Raw genomic sequence first — 19,182 nt, 5'->3', positions numbered from 1 at the left:
CTTGGTCAGTATGAAGTGCCCCTTTGGAACTGGGGACACCCTACAGAGGCTTGTTTTTGCTGAACCCCTTTAAACAGCTGGAGATACATTGCAGCACATACTTTAACTCTTGCATTCAGATACGTTTGTGGTTTATGGTTAACTATCATTTGCAGACTAGACACCACATGAATAATATTCTGCAACAGCTCACTACATGAGGTATACATGGAACCTCTGTCAGCTGTGAATCTATCTTAAAGGAACATTCACAGCGTGGAATTGGTAAGTTTAGGTCTAGCTAGAAAAAAAAACGTCAAGTCTTTAGCTATATCAGATCAACTGTGCTTCACCAGTGACTATGATGACCTTTTGTGGAATTCATCCAGGGTAATACTACTGCACTGTAGATAATATGCAGTATCATTTTGGTACACCAACGGGATGGATCACATTTGAAGCAAAGTCGATTATTTGGCAACTACCTCCGAATGCACCTTGTGATATGATCGAGGTTATCAAAGCAGGTTAAGTTGAAGCTTTTCTCACGTTTCATCTTGACGTCAGTAAGGCATACAGCATGCACATTAACCTGACAAAACCTCCATGATCTTGCAATCTCAAATTTCAACACACTGGACTATATATATCTTAACTTCACAGACTTCATCAACTTTTGAAGCAATCAGTCCCAAGAAATAAACTGAAGTTTTCAAAAGCTCTACCCCCCCCCCCCCTTGAAAATAACAACAACTTTAATCTTCTAATGGTCTGTGAGCTATGATTAAAAAAGATATACTGTAGCACAAAACTGACAGCTTCAACCCATTGAGATGTACACTAAACATTGCTACGTTTTCAACATAAGAATTTAAGATATTAACCAGAATTTAGTTGGCATTGTGATTCCTTGACATACAATTTGCTCAACTTCCTATTACTGTATCTGACTAATGTGTAGCAAGTGAGTTAAGTTTGTCCAAGAATTAAGTGAGAACCAGAAAAGATCAGAGATTTTCAGCTCTTATTTTGTAGCACTCCCTTGTGGGCATCAATCATTCAATGCACTGTTATGGATTTTACGGTAGAGAAGTTTTAGCATTTATTTTGGCATTCGATTACAATCATAGCACTGGAGACTTCATAGATTAATTGTACCTTTAATTTGGGAGTTATCAAGTTTAAAAGGTTTTGAGACTTTGACACCTGTTGACCTCATTTGGCCTCTATCAACTTCAATTAGGGTCTTGCACTCACCAAGCTGGATGTACATACTACGTATGAAGTTCAAGAAACATGCCCTTCTTGAGTTATTGTGTTTACAAGATTTTCAGCATTTGACTTAATTGTTGACTGCAAATGACCTTTGACCTCCACCAATTCCAATAGGCTTCTTGTACTCACCAAGCTAGATCTGCATACTATTTATAGAGTTCAACAAAGATGTACTTTTTGAGTTATCGTGTTTAGAAAGTTTTCAGACTTTATCCTCCATTGACCCCAAGTGACCATTGAACCTCACAGAAAACAATACAGTTCTTGTACTCAATATGATGGATTAACATACCAAGTATGAAGTTAATCCACCATGAAATGTTTGAGTTACGGTGTTACAAGCAAGTGTCACATATACACACACATGCTCACACATACACGCCATCATCATCGCATGCAGCAGATTCCTTCTGCTTCCAGCAAGGAATCTAATATCATTGCTACTGTGTATATACATACACCCTCTAGAGTTGTATACAGTATAACTTAAACTTGGATATCAAACCCCTCATTTTAATGCTGAACAAGACACACTACTATACAACAAAGAGCCAATAAAATGCATTGCTATTTAAGCATCATGCTTGGGTCAAGTCTAAGAGTACAGAAATACAAAACTCTGTCCTATGAAACCTTGTCCTCTTTGGTTTCACATCAAGGCTGATCTTACATTGTTCATATCTAACATTTCACTTTCCTGGCTTTCTCCATATTTACGACTTTTATAGATGTCATCCTGACAACCATAAAATCCAGGAGACCTTGACTATGGTAAGATGAAAATATGGGACAGCTTGGCTGTGATATCCCCATTAACTGTCATGCAAGACATGATTAAAGATCATCAGGGTGGAAGGTACAGCTATGGGAATGCAGACTATTTAATACTTTGCATAATTTAATTTGAGTTTCTGTCGTCCTGGAGGATCTGCTCTCAAACTATTCCCCAACTCTATCCTGTTAAATTTGGGAGACTCAAATGTTCCAAAATACAATACCTTTTTAGTACTGGATTTTGATAAAATTTTCTTTTAATATCCTGTAAGAGATGTACTTTGAAGAAAGAACAAGCAATTCAATATGACTGTACCACCTACTGCCTATACTTAACTTCCTGTTACCTTTTCCTTTCTTCCCACATTTAGAGACTGGACAATCATCTAATTCTACGAAATTTGACTCACTTGTTGACCTCACATGTGTTATTTGTATCCCATGTTTACAAAGCTTTATCATAAATGTCAAGTTCTAAAAGCCAACCCACACCTTCTTACCTGTAAAACAAGGTAGACTGCCTCCCACGAGAAAAGGTTATTAAAGAAACTATATACGACAAAAGTTGACCTGATATTATATTGTTACAAGCAACCCCATAAAAACTGAATTCCATTTGCTCAGGAAAGCCACAATTTCCCTCATATTTCCAATGAGGTCTTTGCTAAGAACTGTTTTACCTGAAAGATTGTAGTACTGTGCACACACATACTGTATATATACAGTATATAATTTCCATGAACTTATCAAAGTCAAATGGGTCTGTCATGAAACAAGTAGCTGCAGATTCACAACCAGTTAAAACAGAGTAGAAATTAAACGCTACTTTATTCAAGTTGGTAAAACCTTTGTTGAAACTGAATGTTTAATACTCAACTTATGCAGACTGTATGATTGAAAGTTCCAATTACATGTGTGTTTCAAGAAACAGCAATGCACCACACATGGAATAACAGTGACAGTATTTCAATGCGATAATGCACAAACACATATATGTTCGCTTACATCTTAAGCAGTATACTTATTTTCATTTGGTTCAAAAGGGTTTTTTTCTTATTTATATAGCTAATATAGTTAAATAAGCTGATTTATTTTTTAACGACTACAAAACAATATATGGCTCTACAACTTCCATGCATTTCAAGCTACATACTGTACAATGCACATTTTATATTCAATTGTAGTATATTAGGACTTAACCTCCCCCCCCCCTCCCCCTCCCTTATTGGCAACCCTTTCCCCCTCCTTAGCTTCCAACTGTCTTCTGTGCTAATCTATTGTAAATAATCTCCTGACATGACAATAACACAAATAATTGTTATTATATTGCCAACTTTCTTTTTATTGGCAGAAAACGTTCACTTAAATTTTGCCCTTTACTGTAGAGTACAAACACGAATTCTTCTTTTCTCCCATCAATTTTGACAGAATCGTTCCTTTAATCCCTTCTCAGGTGATCCGAGTAGACAATAGGTAACAACACTCACTATTTATTGCCTTTTCCCCACCTTCCATAGACTCATATTAAACTCTTGACCTCACAAATACAGTTATGTAGGTCACTTCCTACCACATCAAAAGGAAGCCCTATTATGTTTCCCAAGCCACAATGGCATCTAGCTTCTTTTTTTTACTGATTGATCTGAAACTCCACAAACATACCACAATGGTGTGATAACTCCTCCCGCACAGGTAAACCACATGGAACTACTTTCTTCTCGGCCGAATTAAGTTACCGACAACTAGGTACAGTACTGTACAGCTATACAGACATTTCGCTTTCTGCCAATTGATGCATAATCAATCATGTGACCCCCGACCACTATACTTTCAAATGCACAATTTTTTTCTAGATTATGTCTGTGCGACAGCGCCTACCTGCATCTTCCTCTTTGTTTCAGGATATTAAGCTGCACAATAAAGTGTCACCTGGTATGTGATCTGAATGATCCAGAAATATTTGTCATATCAGTTTCCTGTACACTATCAATACGGACACTTCTTAACTAAGTACTATGTACAGCGACTTCACATCGTCACTACTGTATGTAATGTTCTGTTTAGTAGTGCACACACATCTGTATTGATGGAGCTAAAAAAAAGAGATATTTTGCTTCAGACTTCGGTTCTGATTGTTTTGACTGTTTTGACAACTATAAATCAATCATAATGTAAAAAAAATTCTATTAGAATTGCTAACAAGCTTTGTTGTTAACTGATTATAAACATACTAAATTAATTAACAGCACCTTAAGAAACTCTCTCATGAGAACAAGATGATGAGTAGTGATTTGATGGAACACTGGTTCCTCTGCAAAATAACCACAACAGAGTATAATGTTACCAGACAACAGTCTATCACTTATTACTGTATGTGTGCTGATGGCACCACAGTCCACAGGCCAAAAAATACAGCGAGGTTACGTATATCAAGCTCGTCATTTACAGGTGATTTTATAAATGGCTTTTTCTCATACACCAGAAAAACTTGCAATAGTTCTTAGTTGATTCATCGTGCTGTTCAAATCCATTTAAGGTTGATCTTGGAAGATAATGCATACATTCTGTACACTTATACTTGGTATTTTACTGTACATTCAGCTACCATTTAGAGCTTGATTGCACATTTTCTTCGAGCACTCCATGTTCTATTAGTACCATTTCTATGCAACATAGTGTCATTTTGACCCCCAGAGATTTCAAAAGAAAGGCTGTATATTCCTCTTCACAATTCACTGAGATCCATTGTACAGAATACGTACCTACTTAACACTACAACTACTGGAAACATTGAAATCTAACTTAATCTAAAGCCAAGTAATTCATATTTTAATCTTGGCCGACAGACCAACACCAAATAAATGGGTCCATTACAATATAAGGATGTACGCAAACTTTTGCAAACAAAAATTTTTCCTCCTTGGTAACTGAGCTTCTTTGAAATTTGTTCAAATAAATGCTCATCCAAATTCAAAGACCCCTCAATGCAAACACTTCAAGATGAGTCACAAGAAAACTCTTTGGGCTTAGATGAGTCATGCTCACATCACACTAAGGCAACAGCAGTCAGCAGCATATATCTCGAACAGCTACGCTCTCTGTGATTCAGATTACCACTGTATAGTACCCAGGCACTAGATAAAATGAAATATACAGCTTCCCTTCAAATGGTCTAGGTTATTTTTAATTTACAACTTGGTGGATGTTTTATGCTTAGATGGGGTACACAAAATTTAAGAAACAACTTTTAGAGTTAGAAGAAAATTTACAGTCTGCTGATAAGATGATGAAAGTTCAAGTTAAATTAAATTAATCTTGCAATTATTTTCCTTTCACAGGAATGATAACACAGTATAACATTTATACAGCCTTTTACTGCATCAATGTTACCAGAGATGGCACAGAACACACCTCTGTCATGTACAAACTGCAAGAAGTACTACCTGGGAAAACTTTCTACCCATTCATCAAAATCACCTGGCAAATATCTTGCCTTGTTTTGATGCTCAAAGATACAAAATTCTAGGAAATCAGTCCATGATATTGTATGATCAAACAGTGCAAAATTAGTTTGGTCTACTTGTCCTTGGGAAGTTGGTAAGAACTTAGAAAATTAATATTTTGCTAAACTTTCATCTCAATATGTGGGTGGAGGGAATGGGAAGGTAAATGGGTCATAGGAACTTTCAAAAGAGGTACTTGCCAATTTACCTGGAACTGTTATAACCGACCTACAGCCTTCCTTTCAGCTTACAATGCATTATATCAACAAAGCTGTTCTGAAATACTTAGTCTAAGACTTGCTCAAGTTAAATCCTACTTAATGCATCCTGACTGGAGAAAAACCATAGAAGACATGACTTTGTATGCCTGAACATATCAGTAAGAGAAGGGTTCAAAATACTGCCAATTGAGGTCAGTTTGGAACTTTGTCTTTGAAAGCCTCACAAATGACGGGGAAAAAACATAATGTTCAGGATTCAATCGTACGAAACAAAAGCTGAGCTGAAATCTTGTTGCAAAATTCCAACTGGTAGAATGAGAAGAAAGATGAAATGCGGGTGCAGTGCAAGTTTTGTTATACCATTTGTTGTAAGCTACAGGTAAGTATATTCATCAGAGTGCAAATAAATAGACGTTTTTCACAAGTTGCCAGTTATGTACCATCAATCTAGTGGCATGTGAACAGACCATACAATTACAAAAAACTACTTCCTGACAGATGGAATGTATGCGAGTGTAATTGCATTTTAAAACACAACCATTAGGCGTACACAATTGGCATACTTTTGTGTCCATTAATTAGTATCACATTAAACACTTCCCTTTAAAAACAAAATAATCCTGCAAAATGGCAGATGTAGAGGTTCAGATTGAGCTGTGACCGGTCATTAACAATCATGCCAGCCCGCTAAGAATAATTATAGGGGTCATCCTCTCACCTTGGATTGTCTGAAGTACATACTCAAACATCATGTTCTTGCAAGCGAATAAGATGCATACGTACAGTTATGTAGGTACAGATGTACATGCATTTATACATGTACATACACAATCTGGACAGGTAGACAAATAAACAGATGAGAGACACAAACAGACAGTCATACTACACACAAACACTCACATTTCTTGGCGTTGAAACAAAAAATTGCTTCTAAGTGTTAAGGGTTATCTAGCCTATTGACACATATAAAAGCATGAAGACTTAGCATTGAAATTTTTCTTTATTATTTATAAATCTGTTACATCCGCTAACGCTAGCGTGCCCAAAATTGCCACAGATACAGTATAATCCATTCACCACCTCGAGCATCTACCATATGTTGCAAGTATGACGACCGTCCATCTGTTTGGAAAGTTACATACATTTCAAACACACGCAGGATTAAGTTATTCTCTTGGCGCTGTTGCCAAAAATTGTTATTAAAAAAAAATTGTTTCGACTTACCAGGACTTTCAACTCTTTTGTAGTGATATGGATTAATGCACACATCTTTCTGCTTTTTGCCAAAGGCATACTCGCAGCAGTCTAAAGCTTTCAGCTCATGATGGCTCTGTAGATCTGGCCAGCGCCACACCCTACAGTAAATGACATGTGGTAGACCTTTCCGATGAGACACCTGTAGTCGACCATCCAGTGACCTCGGTATGGTGACACATTTACTTGGCTCCCCTGGACGAGATAGAGCCTTCTCCAGTTCTTCCATGGCACCTTTTTTCTTTTTCAACTTTTTGACAAGAGAGTCCACAGCTTTTTCTGCCCATTTCTCTTCCTCGTCTCCTTGTTTCCAGCCCAGAAGCCTCTTCACAACTGGACTGGTAAAGGAGAATAAACTTGCCATGGTCATGATGAAATGTCTGCAACGACCAGGAACTGTTGTATTATGGTTGCACCTTGTTCTGATAACAGTCAATGACAAAAATCAGCACTGATCATATTTGAACACCTACTCCACACCGTCCTTTCATCGCAGGTGATTGATGCCAATGTTTGGTGAAGTTCTGCGAGAGAAAAATAAAAAATGCAAGCACAAAAAGCCAGACAAATAACTAATATGAAGTGGAAACATGCAACCAGGACTAAAACATTTAAATGTGTGCAATATGTTTGTACAATTTATTCCCATCTATTACCAGACGATGGAAAATCAATATCTACCTTACCAAAGTGTTTACTAACAACAAACATTTGAAAAAGCAGTTACAACTCTGTAATGTATATACTGTATATTAATGAATATTGATGTATCTCTAGAAGGGCAATGCACGCTTGCAAGATGGGCACATGTACAGTATGCATCTGCCCTTATTATAACCAGAATGAAAACATTTCATGGTTCCTTGCTGCTGTTCATTAGTTCCATTCATAGGGAAATTTCTAACAAAGCCCTAATACAACAACAGTAATTTATGCTCACAAACTTTTGTTGCCAAAGTAATGCTAAGCCCTGATATCAATTGCAACACACATTAGTGTGTGAAGACTATCTACCATTATCATCATACCAAGTTTGACGAAATTCCGACTAGTAATAGCAGCCAAGTAATTGCAATTTGGAGTATTTCACGTTTGACCCCATGACCTCATTAATATTCATGAAATGAGCACCAAAATCAACAGGGTTAATCTACTTACTATGGGCCACCCACTCACCAAGTATGGTAATGATTGGTCATTCCCTTGTTGAGTTATTGTGCATACAAACTTTTCATAACGAAATAATGCTAGCCCCCCCCCCCCCTTATAAACATGCATGATATCAATTGCAACACACATCAGTGTGTGGAGACTATCTACCAATATCATCATACCAAGTTTGACGAAATTCCAATAAATAGTAGCCAAGTTATTGCAACTTGGGAGTTTTTCACGTTGACCCGTGACCTCATTAATATTTTTTAACTTTGACCTCGTATAACTTCGCACACGAAGGTCACACGGGGGTCAACCTATTGACATTTATGATCAGAAGGCACCTTTGACATCTGAAAATAGCATCGAAACTTTAAAAATCCCCAAAACACGAAAAGGTCACCAGAGGTCAAATTGAGGTCAAGGGTCACCCAGATGCGGGTCGACAACTGGATTACATTGAAGCAACTCCCAACCTTAACGGACAGTTCGTTCTCAAGTTATCACAAAAATACTAGATTTTTTATCATTAATTGACCTTTGGTGACCTCGGATCACATGACCGTTAAGTTTGAAAATATTCCCCTATACCATTTGCAACTTGTCCCAAAATATCAACCGTGTCACACCTTGGAACTGAGAGTTATTGCATTAAATGTCTGAAAATTAACTTTGACCTCGTATAACTCCGCACACGAAGGTCACACGGGGGTCAACCCATTGACATTTATGATCAGAAGGTACCTTTGACATCTGAAAATAGCATCGAAACTGTAAAAATCCCCAAAACACGAAAAGGTCACCAGAGGTCAAATTGAGGTCAAGGGTCACCCAGATGCGGGTCGACAATTGGATTAAATTGAAGCAACTCCCAACCCTAACGGACAATTCGATCTCAAGTTATCGCAAAAATACTAGTTTTTTATCATTAATTGACCTTTGGTGACCTCGGATCACATGACCGTTAAGTTTGAAAATATTCCCCTATACCATTTGCAACTTGTCCCAAAATATCAACCGTGTCACACCTTGGAACTGGGAATTATTGCACTAAATGTCTGAAAATTTACTTTGACCTCATATAACTTCACACACAAAGGTCACCTGGGGTCAACCCATTGACATTTTTGATTGGTGAGACGTGAATATAGCATCAAAACTGTAAAAATTCAAACATTCTTTTCTTTGCCCATTTTCTCACCCAAAATACTAGTTTTTTAACATTAATTGACCTTTGATGACCTCGAATCACATGACCGTTAAGTTAGAAAATATTCCTCTATACCATTTCCAACTTGTCCCAAAATATCAACCTTGTTACACCTTGGCCCTGGGAGTTATTGCATTAAATGTCTGAAAATTAACTTTGACCTTGTATAACTTTACACACAAAGGTCACCCGGGTGTCAACCCATTGACATTTTTGATCGGAAGGTACCTTTGATATCCAAATTTAGCATCAAAACCAAACATTTTCTTTTTCGCCCGTTTTCTCCCAAACTAAGCACATTTTTTCTAATGTGACCTTTGACCTTTTGACCTTGGTTTCAAATGTAGTTTGATCTGCTGATTCCAAAAATCAACACGATAAGTCTGTACAGCCATCCTAACTCCGACCGAAAACTTTGACCCCTTATAAGTTCGCACACAAAGGTCACACGGGGGTCAACCTATCGATATTTATGATCGGAAGGTACCTTTGACATCTGAAAATAGCATCGAAACTGTAAAAATCCCCAAAACATGAAAAGGTCACCAGAGGTCAAATTGAGGTCAAGGGTCATCCAGATGTGGGTCGACAATTGGATTACACTGAAGCAACTCCCAACCCTAACGGACAATTCGTTCTCAAGTTATCGCAAAAAAACTAGTTTTTTAACATTAATTGACCTTTGGTGACCTCGGATCACATGACCGTTAAGTTTGAAAATATTCCCCTATACCATTTGCAACTTGTCCCAAAATATCAACCGTGTCACACCTTGGAACTGGGAATTATTGCACTAAATGTCTGAAAATTTACTTTGACCTCATATAACTTCACACACAAAGGTCACCTGGGGTCAACCCATTGACATTTTTGATTGGTGAGACGTGAATATAGCATCAAAACTGTAAAAATTCAAACATTCTTTTCTTTGCCCATTTTCTCACCCAAAATACTAGTTTTTTAACATTAATTGACCTTTGATGACCTCGAATCACATGACCGTTAAGTTAGAAAATATTCCTCTATACCATTTCCAACTTGTCCCAAAATATCAACCTTGTTACACCTTGGCCCTGGGAGTTATTGCATTAAATGTCTGAAAATTAACTTTGACCTTGTATAACTTTACACACAAAGGTCACCCGGGTGTCAACCCATTGACATTTTTGATCGGAAGGTACCTTTGATATCCAAATTTAGCATCAAAACCAAACATTTTCTTTTTCGCCCGTTTTCTCCCAAACTAAGCACATTTTTTCTAATGTGACCTTTGACCTTTTGACCTTGGTTTCAAATGTAGTTTGATCTGCTGATTCCAAAAATCAACACGATAAGTCTGTACAGCCATCCTAACTCCGACCGAAAACTTTGACCCCTTATAAGTTCGCACACAAAGGTCACACGGGGGTCAACCTATCGATATTTATGATCGGAAGGTACCTTTGACATCTGAAAATAGCATCGAAACTGTAAAAATCCCCAAAACATGAAAAGGTCACCAGAGGTCAAATTGAGGTCAAGGGTCATCCAGATGTGGGTCGACAATTGGATTACACTGAAGCAACTCCCAACCCTAACGGACAATTCGTTCTCAAGTTATCGCAAAAAAACTAGTTTTTTAACATTAATTGACCTTTGGTGACCTCAGATCACATGACCGTTAAGTTTCAAAATGTTTCCCTAACCAGTTCACAACTTGTCCCAAAATATCAACCTTGTCGCACATTGGCACTGGGAGTTATTGCAGTTTTAGTATTTTGGGTTTTTGGACCATAACTGACCTTTGGTGACCTTTGTGGGCACCAAAAACAATAGGGTTCATCTACTCACTATGGGCCACCCACCCACCAAGTTTGATCATGATCAGTCAATCCCTTGTTGAGTTATCGTGCATACAAGCTTAAGCGTCACACACACACACACACACACACACACACACATACACACACACACACACACACACGCCAACCTGAATACATAGGTTCCTTTGCTTTTAGCAAGGAACCAAAAAGTAAACTTTAATCAAAACTAGCTAGAAACATGTTCAACCAGTGCAGTCTTTTGTACTGTACACGTGTTGCCTACCATGTGGTAAAGTTAAACATCTCTTACCTACCTGCATACGATAAGATGAAAAATAGGTGACTTTTTCTGTCACAAGAGTTATATAATATGATATACAGTGAATATCCAGTATTGCATAACAAAAATACTGTGCAAAAGGGGCAAATTAGGGCAAAGATATACATTTGAAGCAATGAAGCTTAACAATCGGGAGGTACCGAGTTCGATACCCGGCCGCCGGCCGGGTTATAGGAAGGTGGGTTTTTTCATCCAAGAGCAATCTACGGTTTTCCCATCTGAAATGACTTTCTAAATTAATTCCAAATTTGAGTTAAAATGTTGAATTGGAAGCCAACCGGCATGTACAGTAAGTTGTAATCCATAAGCCCTTGCTGGTTTCTCCCAAATTTGTGGATGCTTTAAGTGTCGTAAAAATAACTGCTGATTATTAATAATTATTATTATTATACAGCAGGGACCATAGTTTTATATAATGAGACAAAATGCAGACTGCTACACAGAAAACAATTTTCAACTACACAGTAATCTATTACCAAACCTAATACAAATCAGAGCAGACTGTATCTGTACTATGAACAAGCCTGTAGAAACCTAGCAGTCTATTAGCTAGTACATGTTAGTTAAACTCATGCACCACACTACACTACAGGCAAGTTTATGGACCGATGTGACATTCCTTCACTTTATTTGATGGAATCCAATTACGTAACAGTTAAAATTCTGCAACTGGAGCAAAAGTTTAACTAAAACCTAGAAAGCAGTTCAGAGAATGCCAGAAATAATGCAATCGTTCGCAGTTGGGCTAGATCTGGAAGGAGGAGGTGATGGGCGGTAACCCACAGGAGGGTCAAGGGAGCGCGGTGCTAAATTATTACCAGTTATTAGGTTGTGTAGATGGGAAGGTGCAATACAGTAGTAGAGTCAAGACAGGCGCACAATAAATAAGTTGTTCAGGAAATGTCAGAAATTCTGTTTGCAATATATATGTTACATCCGTAAAATTCTGTTTCTAACTCTCCCGATTTCCATAAAATTCTGTTTTGTAAAATCCCATTGATATTAGTACTGTATTTTAGGCTAAGTTAGTACTTTTTTAATGAGGTTATTAACACTTGGCCTCTGTCGCAGTAACATCACATTGAGGGGGCATTCCAGGACGATTTGATGTCATGATACGTGCATGAAACTTTTCGGAGGCTTCTGTTTTTGTTATTGTAAAATTATGCAATAAACCAATGTGTTGGTACAGGAGTTAATTATCGACAGCTTAACTCAGTGGCTCCTACTCAAAAGCAGTACAGCAATGTCATCTGTTTACTTCAAACAGCTTTTTATAAGTCAATGTTTTGAATCATAATGAGATTCCAAAAGTGAAAGCAAAAACCAATTAGAATCTGCCATGCCATTCAGGGTCATCTTTCATTTGTTCTCTGCAATTAAAGTAAGAACACTGAACCCAGTTTTGTTCTTGTTTTCTTCTTGTGGTATTTTGAAGTATCAGAAAATGTTTGCAACATTTTCATTTATCATCCCAAGGATGTTTTCATTTTTCCCAATTAGGTAGTATTTTTACAAGAAAAGGAAAACCAACTTGCTAAAACTAGTACCATTGGTAACCTGCATATTCTCAGGGTTAATGTTGTCTGAATGACAGTGTAGCCCACAGCTATGGTGGCCACTGACATGATATCAAAATAGAGGAAAAGTTGACAAATGGGAAGAGGCATGACAAGATGACATGGGTTATTGGGATTAACACTGCACTGGCTTCTGTATGAATAGGAATGTACAAGTATGCATATACATTAACCACTGTGAAATATCTACAATTTCATTACAATTACTATGTTATTTTCCAGCTTAATTATTAGCTTTATTGAAATTGTTCTCCTTTTTTTGTGAAATGTGTAACCTGGATATCGCGCTTTGCCAAAACTTTGTAACATGGTTCATGACTAGCAGAGTGGTACTAGTACAAAGCACAGTATTGACAATCATTTGGAATTGTAACTCAGCTCATCATTCATGGACTCCACCAGAATGTGCTAAAATAGACTCGGCCTAAAAAATTAGTGTTTTCTCATATTTTGGCAATGGCTGGAATAATTCATCATAATACTTCAAGGTACAAAACTGAGGTTTACTTGTATTCCTAGAGGCTTGGCTATAGCCTGGCCAATAAAACTTTACTGCTTCAAATAAACCTACAGCTGTTAAATGAAAACTGGCATTTAAACATGGTGGCTACAGTTAGCGTTGTGCGGTAGTCGGATTTCACACGACCGGTAGTGTTGCAACATGAATACCGGTATCGTAACTACAACCGGTATTTTCCTCAACTTTCATCTACGATTCAAAGCACTTAGTTACGAGACTGTCAATGTCATACATTCAATATGCATAGCCTAGGCTATGTACATACTCTTACACGCACGTTTATAAAAAATAAAATAAAAAAATAACACGCTATATTAGGGCCTTTGTTTTTTAAGATACACAAGTTCCGAAAGAAAAGCACAATCCTTGGAAAAAAACAACCCACACCATCCTTCATTCATACTCGACGTACGATATTAGATTAACACGTTCGCACTTGGATTAAACTTGTAATCCCAGTGGCGGATCCAGGATTTCGCCGAAGGGGGGGGCCCAGATGGGAAATGCCTAATCGTCGTCCTGGGGGAGGGGTCTAATGGGAGTGGGTGCCCCCTCCCCTTTGGAAAATTTCACAAAATATGGAGGTCCTCGGTGCAATCTGGTGCTACTTTTCGTGAAAGTTTGGAGTAAAATTTATTTCCAATAAATCATGTATTCATGGTTTGCCGGGCATATATTTGCAATTTCGAGCAATGAGCTGGGATTTACGTCTTTGGGGAGTATAGGTGGTGATGCTAACTACTTTTTACCAGGCTACTACAGGCCATTTCATCTTGGATGCCCCCTTCCAGATGGAGACTATTGATGCAGTCAGAGTGCCCCTCTCACCTTCACTTTATCAGAATGATGGTGTACTCTTTTTGCAAAGTTATTTTACCAAAAATTACACGCACAGTGGCCTAGCTAGGATTTTTTGAGTGTGGGCCATGGGGGGCTGTTCTTTCTTGTGGGGGGGGGGGCGGAGGTTACTATCTAAGCGGAGCGCCACCTTGGTTGGCGCGGAGCGTACAGAGAAAATTTTTGGCTTTACAAACCCCCCAGATGGCTGGAAACGGCACTTCCCGAGTATTCTAAGCAGCATGTACCTAGCCTGAAAATATGGATCTCATGTCTGCAATTTCTCAATTGATGAGAAAAAAACAATCTATGAAATACGGTATTACATATCAGATGAGTCGAGATGATACAAAAATCATAATGCCTTTAGCCCCCAATCCCCTCCCGTCACCACTGTTTGATGCAGGGCCGAATCCAGGATTCTGGAAGGGTGAGGGGTTTGCTCATGAAAAATTCGTTAGCGCATCCTAGCAGCCTACCGCTCTGTAACCTCACCGCCCAAAATAATTCGAACACCACCTCAATTTTGAAACTTTTCGGTCTGAAAATTGAGATCGTTATGCATTTTTGGCACGTGTAGCACGCGTGCACACTATAGTTCATTTGACGGAAAAGACACACCTGGATGACTTGTGAGGATAACCGCTTTTCTGACGTCCTACATGTTTAAAATTGGCGTTTAATTTAATTATTTTTTCTCTCTTTTTTTTTGGCCAAGAGCAGGGGGGTCCGGACCCCCCTGGACCCCCCCTGGATCCGCGCCTGCATATATTCATTTGACTCGAGGCAATATATGAAAACCTGATACCTCGGCTCAGTACAAACGGAGCCAATCTTTTGATAGATTGTTGCGCTAGGTGGAAGCACTGAACATATTTTCAGCAGATATCGATATCGCGCAGCACAACAAGGTTCGTGGTATATGGTCGCAATCGTCGCATCGACCATTGCCATGCCATGCTGTGTGACCATTCTCATGATTACTACGATATTTTATTTTCTTATTCTGCCAGATGCAGACGAGATAATTGTGTAACTCTATTTCCCAAATTATCGAACAAAAAATATAAGTGAATCGCACTTATTTTTATTTTTTTACAACATTTTTTTTACCACATTCCCAGTGGGGGCCAGCCTATTTCATGGGGGCCTCGGCCCCAGGCCCCCCGTAGCTACGCCACTGCTCACGCATGGGGCCCTTTCCCTCGAACGTGGTAAAATTTTTTTTTTAAAAATCGGGATTTTCAAAAAGGGAGGGCCCGGGCCTCCCGGGCCCCCCCTGGATCCGCCCCTGAATCCGTACACAAACATAAATTGGGTTTTCCCAACTATTCCATGATATTGGAATAGGGCAACCCCTTCAAGTTCACAACGAAAAGTTTTTAACTATCAACAAGTCACCACGTGTTTGGAACTTCAGACAATTAGAATATAACATAGGGGCTACGTAAATACGGGATTACAAACTACATACATAAGAATAGTACAGATTTATTTTTATCGTTAATCGGCTGTTGTTTACTCCAGGAAATATACTGTACTTTGAATACGTGCAATATCAATCTTTCGTACAAAAGTTCTTAAAAATTAAAAAAGTAGCGAAAGATAAATGTAAATGACATCGTGGAACCCCCCGTATTAATAAACGAATCCATTTCATTACAGCATCAAAATCTCAAGTACTGCACTGCTGTGTACCAGTACCGTATGCTAGGCTATAATAATATACAGTCCCATGGGAAGATGGATTTAAACTGGATATACTCCCTGCGGTTTTGGCTCAAAATTTATAAAATCGTTAAAATTATTATAACAAAATGAGGTGAAATGCATAAGGGTAAGATTTTGTACATGGGAACCTTGACAATCATCGTTTGAAGGAAAAATAAATAACGAAAATTTCAGAATAACTTTGAGGTCCCGTAACATGTTGAGCGCAAGTAACGTTCGATATTTATTGTAGCCTAGGTCCAAATTACTACGTGAAAAGTTGATTTGTTAATATATAGCCTAGTCTAGGCCAGTACGTAAGTTGATCAGATGTTATTCAAACTAAGAGCACAGAAACCAGAAAAAATCGTGTTATGTTTTCTTTATTTCAAATAGTAACACGTAGATATTTTTATTATGTCCGGGATTCCCGGGAATGATACCGAAACGAATGTAATAACCGGTTGTTTTCTCAATACCGGTAGTAGTTACACATTGCACTGTGATCGGGATTAGTCAATACCGGGATCGGGATACCGGGATTCACTTGACTACCGGGATCCCGCACAACCCTAGCTACAGTACAACAACATACTAGTATAACACAATAGGCCTACATTACAGATATTTGTAGTAATATAGCTAGGCTAGTAGTACTAGTAGTACTATCATACCACTACCAGTTTGGGACCTAGGCCTAGGCCCTAACTTAAGCATAGGTTTCACTGCGGTGCATGTTAACCCAGAGTAAGTAACTAAGAAAAACAATATAGGGCCCAGAACTTGGGATTTACTTATGCTAAATCTTGGCTAGGACTAATTGTTAAAATAGCCCCTTATCATAGGCCTAGACTAAACTAGTTTAGGTTAAGTTAGGCTAGGGTCCGTCTTGAGAGTCCAAAACTCGAAGTGGTCTAACGTAGGTTTCCACTTCAAGTTTTGACATCCGGTTACACTTATTGGACATTTAAAGTTAGCTAGCGTAGGCCCCAGAAATGTAAATTTAAGTTAAGAATGAGAACTGAACAAGTTCGATGAATTGAAAGCGTAAGGCCTAACTTAGGCCCCTATGCCTATGTGTAACGTTAGTGATACATTATGCCGACACATTTACAGATGACAAAATCGTCGGCAATTTGTATAATAAATCATTGCAGGCGACACACTACACTGTCAAGAAATGCGATTATTGAAATAACTCAGTAGGATACACGACAGTTAACAAAGATGGCGCATATGACTCACTTTCACTTGGTAAATCTTCGAAGTACGAGAGTCCTTCGTATTGAGAAACTGACTAATAATATGGTTAAAAAGCGGCTGGGATATTTAACTGAAAACACTCAATGAAAATGAGTCAACGGTACTCAAGATCACGCTTGTTCGATGTCTACGGGTTTTACCATTATACACTGGTGCTGGTAGTGGTACGTTCAACTTCAAGACGCAGACACTTATTTTGGTGGCGACAGGAAGACCGTGCATTGGTAATACAGACGGTATAGTTGCTTGGTATTCATCCGCTTGTGGTTAGTTTAGATGATAACTGATGATTGAAACTCGGTATTGAAAACATATATTCGTGTCAGGACTCTAATCAAGTTCCATTTTTTTTCTTTATCAAGCACATTTTAACAGCATCATTGAGGATACTGAGAATTACGTTGTTTAGAGTGTATGACTATTGGTAGTAAAAACACATGTAAACACAGAAGCCAATGGATGACGTCAGTCAGGGGGCGACGATAAGTCGGGTGTTTGGCCTAATCCAAACAATATTGTGTCCTCAAGCTAAACAAGCGTTACGGGAGTTTTCGTACGATTTCATTGCTGCAAAGGAATTTTCAGTATTTTAACACAGTGGGTTATTAAAAGTAACACATGGCCCATTCTTTGCGTGCTTTAATAACCTCATGAATGAAAGATTGTGAAGTTTTATTATTTTCTTCTTATCAGTAGGTCATCTGAAAAGAGAGTATATACCTGTGAATGATATAAGGGTGACCGGATTTCGGCGTGACTTATTATCGTGGCCAAACTCATATGGTCACACGTGTTCACTCGATTATAGGCTACCAAAGAGCCACTAATCACGATATATCAAAGCAACGTAGATTCTTTTGTTTCGTCCGGTAAACATATGAAGTTAATGCTTAATCGTTATTAATGAGGAGTTCGGTGAATTAAAGTGACATCCTATATTATTATGTACATTAATTAGGCCTGTATTATTTATCCATAAAGTTTATAATGTGGTATCACCGGGTTTCGACAAAATAAGCGCAAAAGGAACTTTTAACTTTTGGTGATGAAGTAATGATGGGATTTCTTATTCATGTATGAAACACAGCCATTTAACTCAATGGGTCTATCTAACAATTCCATCAACTCCTGTCCCCTCGAACTAATAGAGCAAATTGCCTGTGTGGCCTTGCTTGCTTAGCATGGTTTTGTACATAATTAAAACTCGACCAACAGGCCACGGCGTAACCCTGTTCGCAACGTTTTAGTCATCTTATTATATTTTTTTATGCAGCACTGTTAGTCAAAAGGAGCTATAATACCCAGTCATATGCGAGTATTTTCTGTAATATCACACATTGTTTATTGATTTATAACAAAGGTCGTGTAACAATGCACTCGCGAAGCAGAGTTTAAAACAATGTAGTATAAAAGTATAGGTTCTTGCGTATATAATGTATCAAGTGGCTCCAGTGATCCGAAGACTTTACGTAATTCAAAATTGATCTTTTGCAAGCATATATGATACCTTTAGAAGAACTGAGTGGTGCGTTATTTTTTTCTTTCGATTTCATCTCAATTATACATTATTCGTTACATGTTGGTTAATATCATCACTAAAGTTGGCCCTAATTTTAAGCGCCCTATAGAACTTAACAGACAGAGAAAATTCAGGCTTTACGCATTGCAACGTGTCGGGATGGAAAATACACTAATATTGCAAGTTGTCGTCGTCTAGGCTCACCACTACTAGAGACAGATACATAGTCTTGTGTTATGA

At 38.2% G+C, this 19,182-nt stretch overlaps 1 protein-coding gene across 1 annotated transcript in view; it reads right to left on the bottom strand.

The window, feature by feature from the left end:
* LOC139980157 (mothers against decapentaplegic homolog 1-like) overlaps window positions 1-17,775 on the bottom strand; it is a 30,992-nt gene extending 13,217 nt beyond the window's left edge. Inside the window, exons 1-2 of the mRNA XM_071991592.1 lie at window positions 17,406-17,775; window positions 6,977-7,530 (exon numbers count right to left, since the gene is read on the bottom strand). Of these exons, the coding sequence (XP_071847693.1) occupies window positions 6,977-7,376 (400 nt within the window). The 5' untranslated portion in view covers window positions 7,377-7,530; window positions 17,406-17,775. The remainder of the gene's footprint in view (window positions 1-6,976; window positions 7,531-17,405) is intronic.
* Between the last annotated feature and the right edge of the window lie 1,407 nt (window positions 17,776-19,182).

This window comes from Apostichopus japonicus, chromosome 14, assembly GCF_037975245.1.
Source record: "Apostichopus japonicus isolate 1M-3 chromosome 14, ASM3797524v1, whole genome shotgun sequence".
NCBI lineage: Eukaryota > Metazoa > Echinodermata > Holothuroidea > Aspidochirotida > Stichopodidae > Apostichopus > Apostichopus japonicus.
This window is presented reverse-complemented; position numbering and strand designations above follow the sequence as displayed.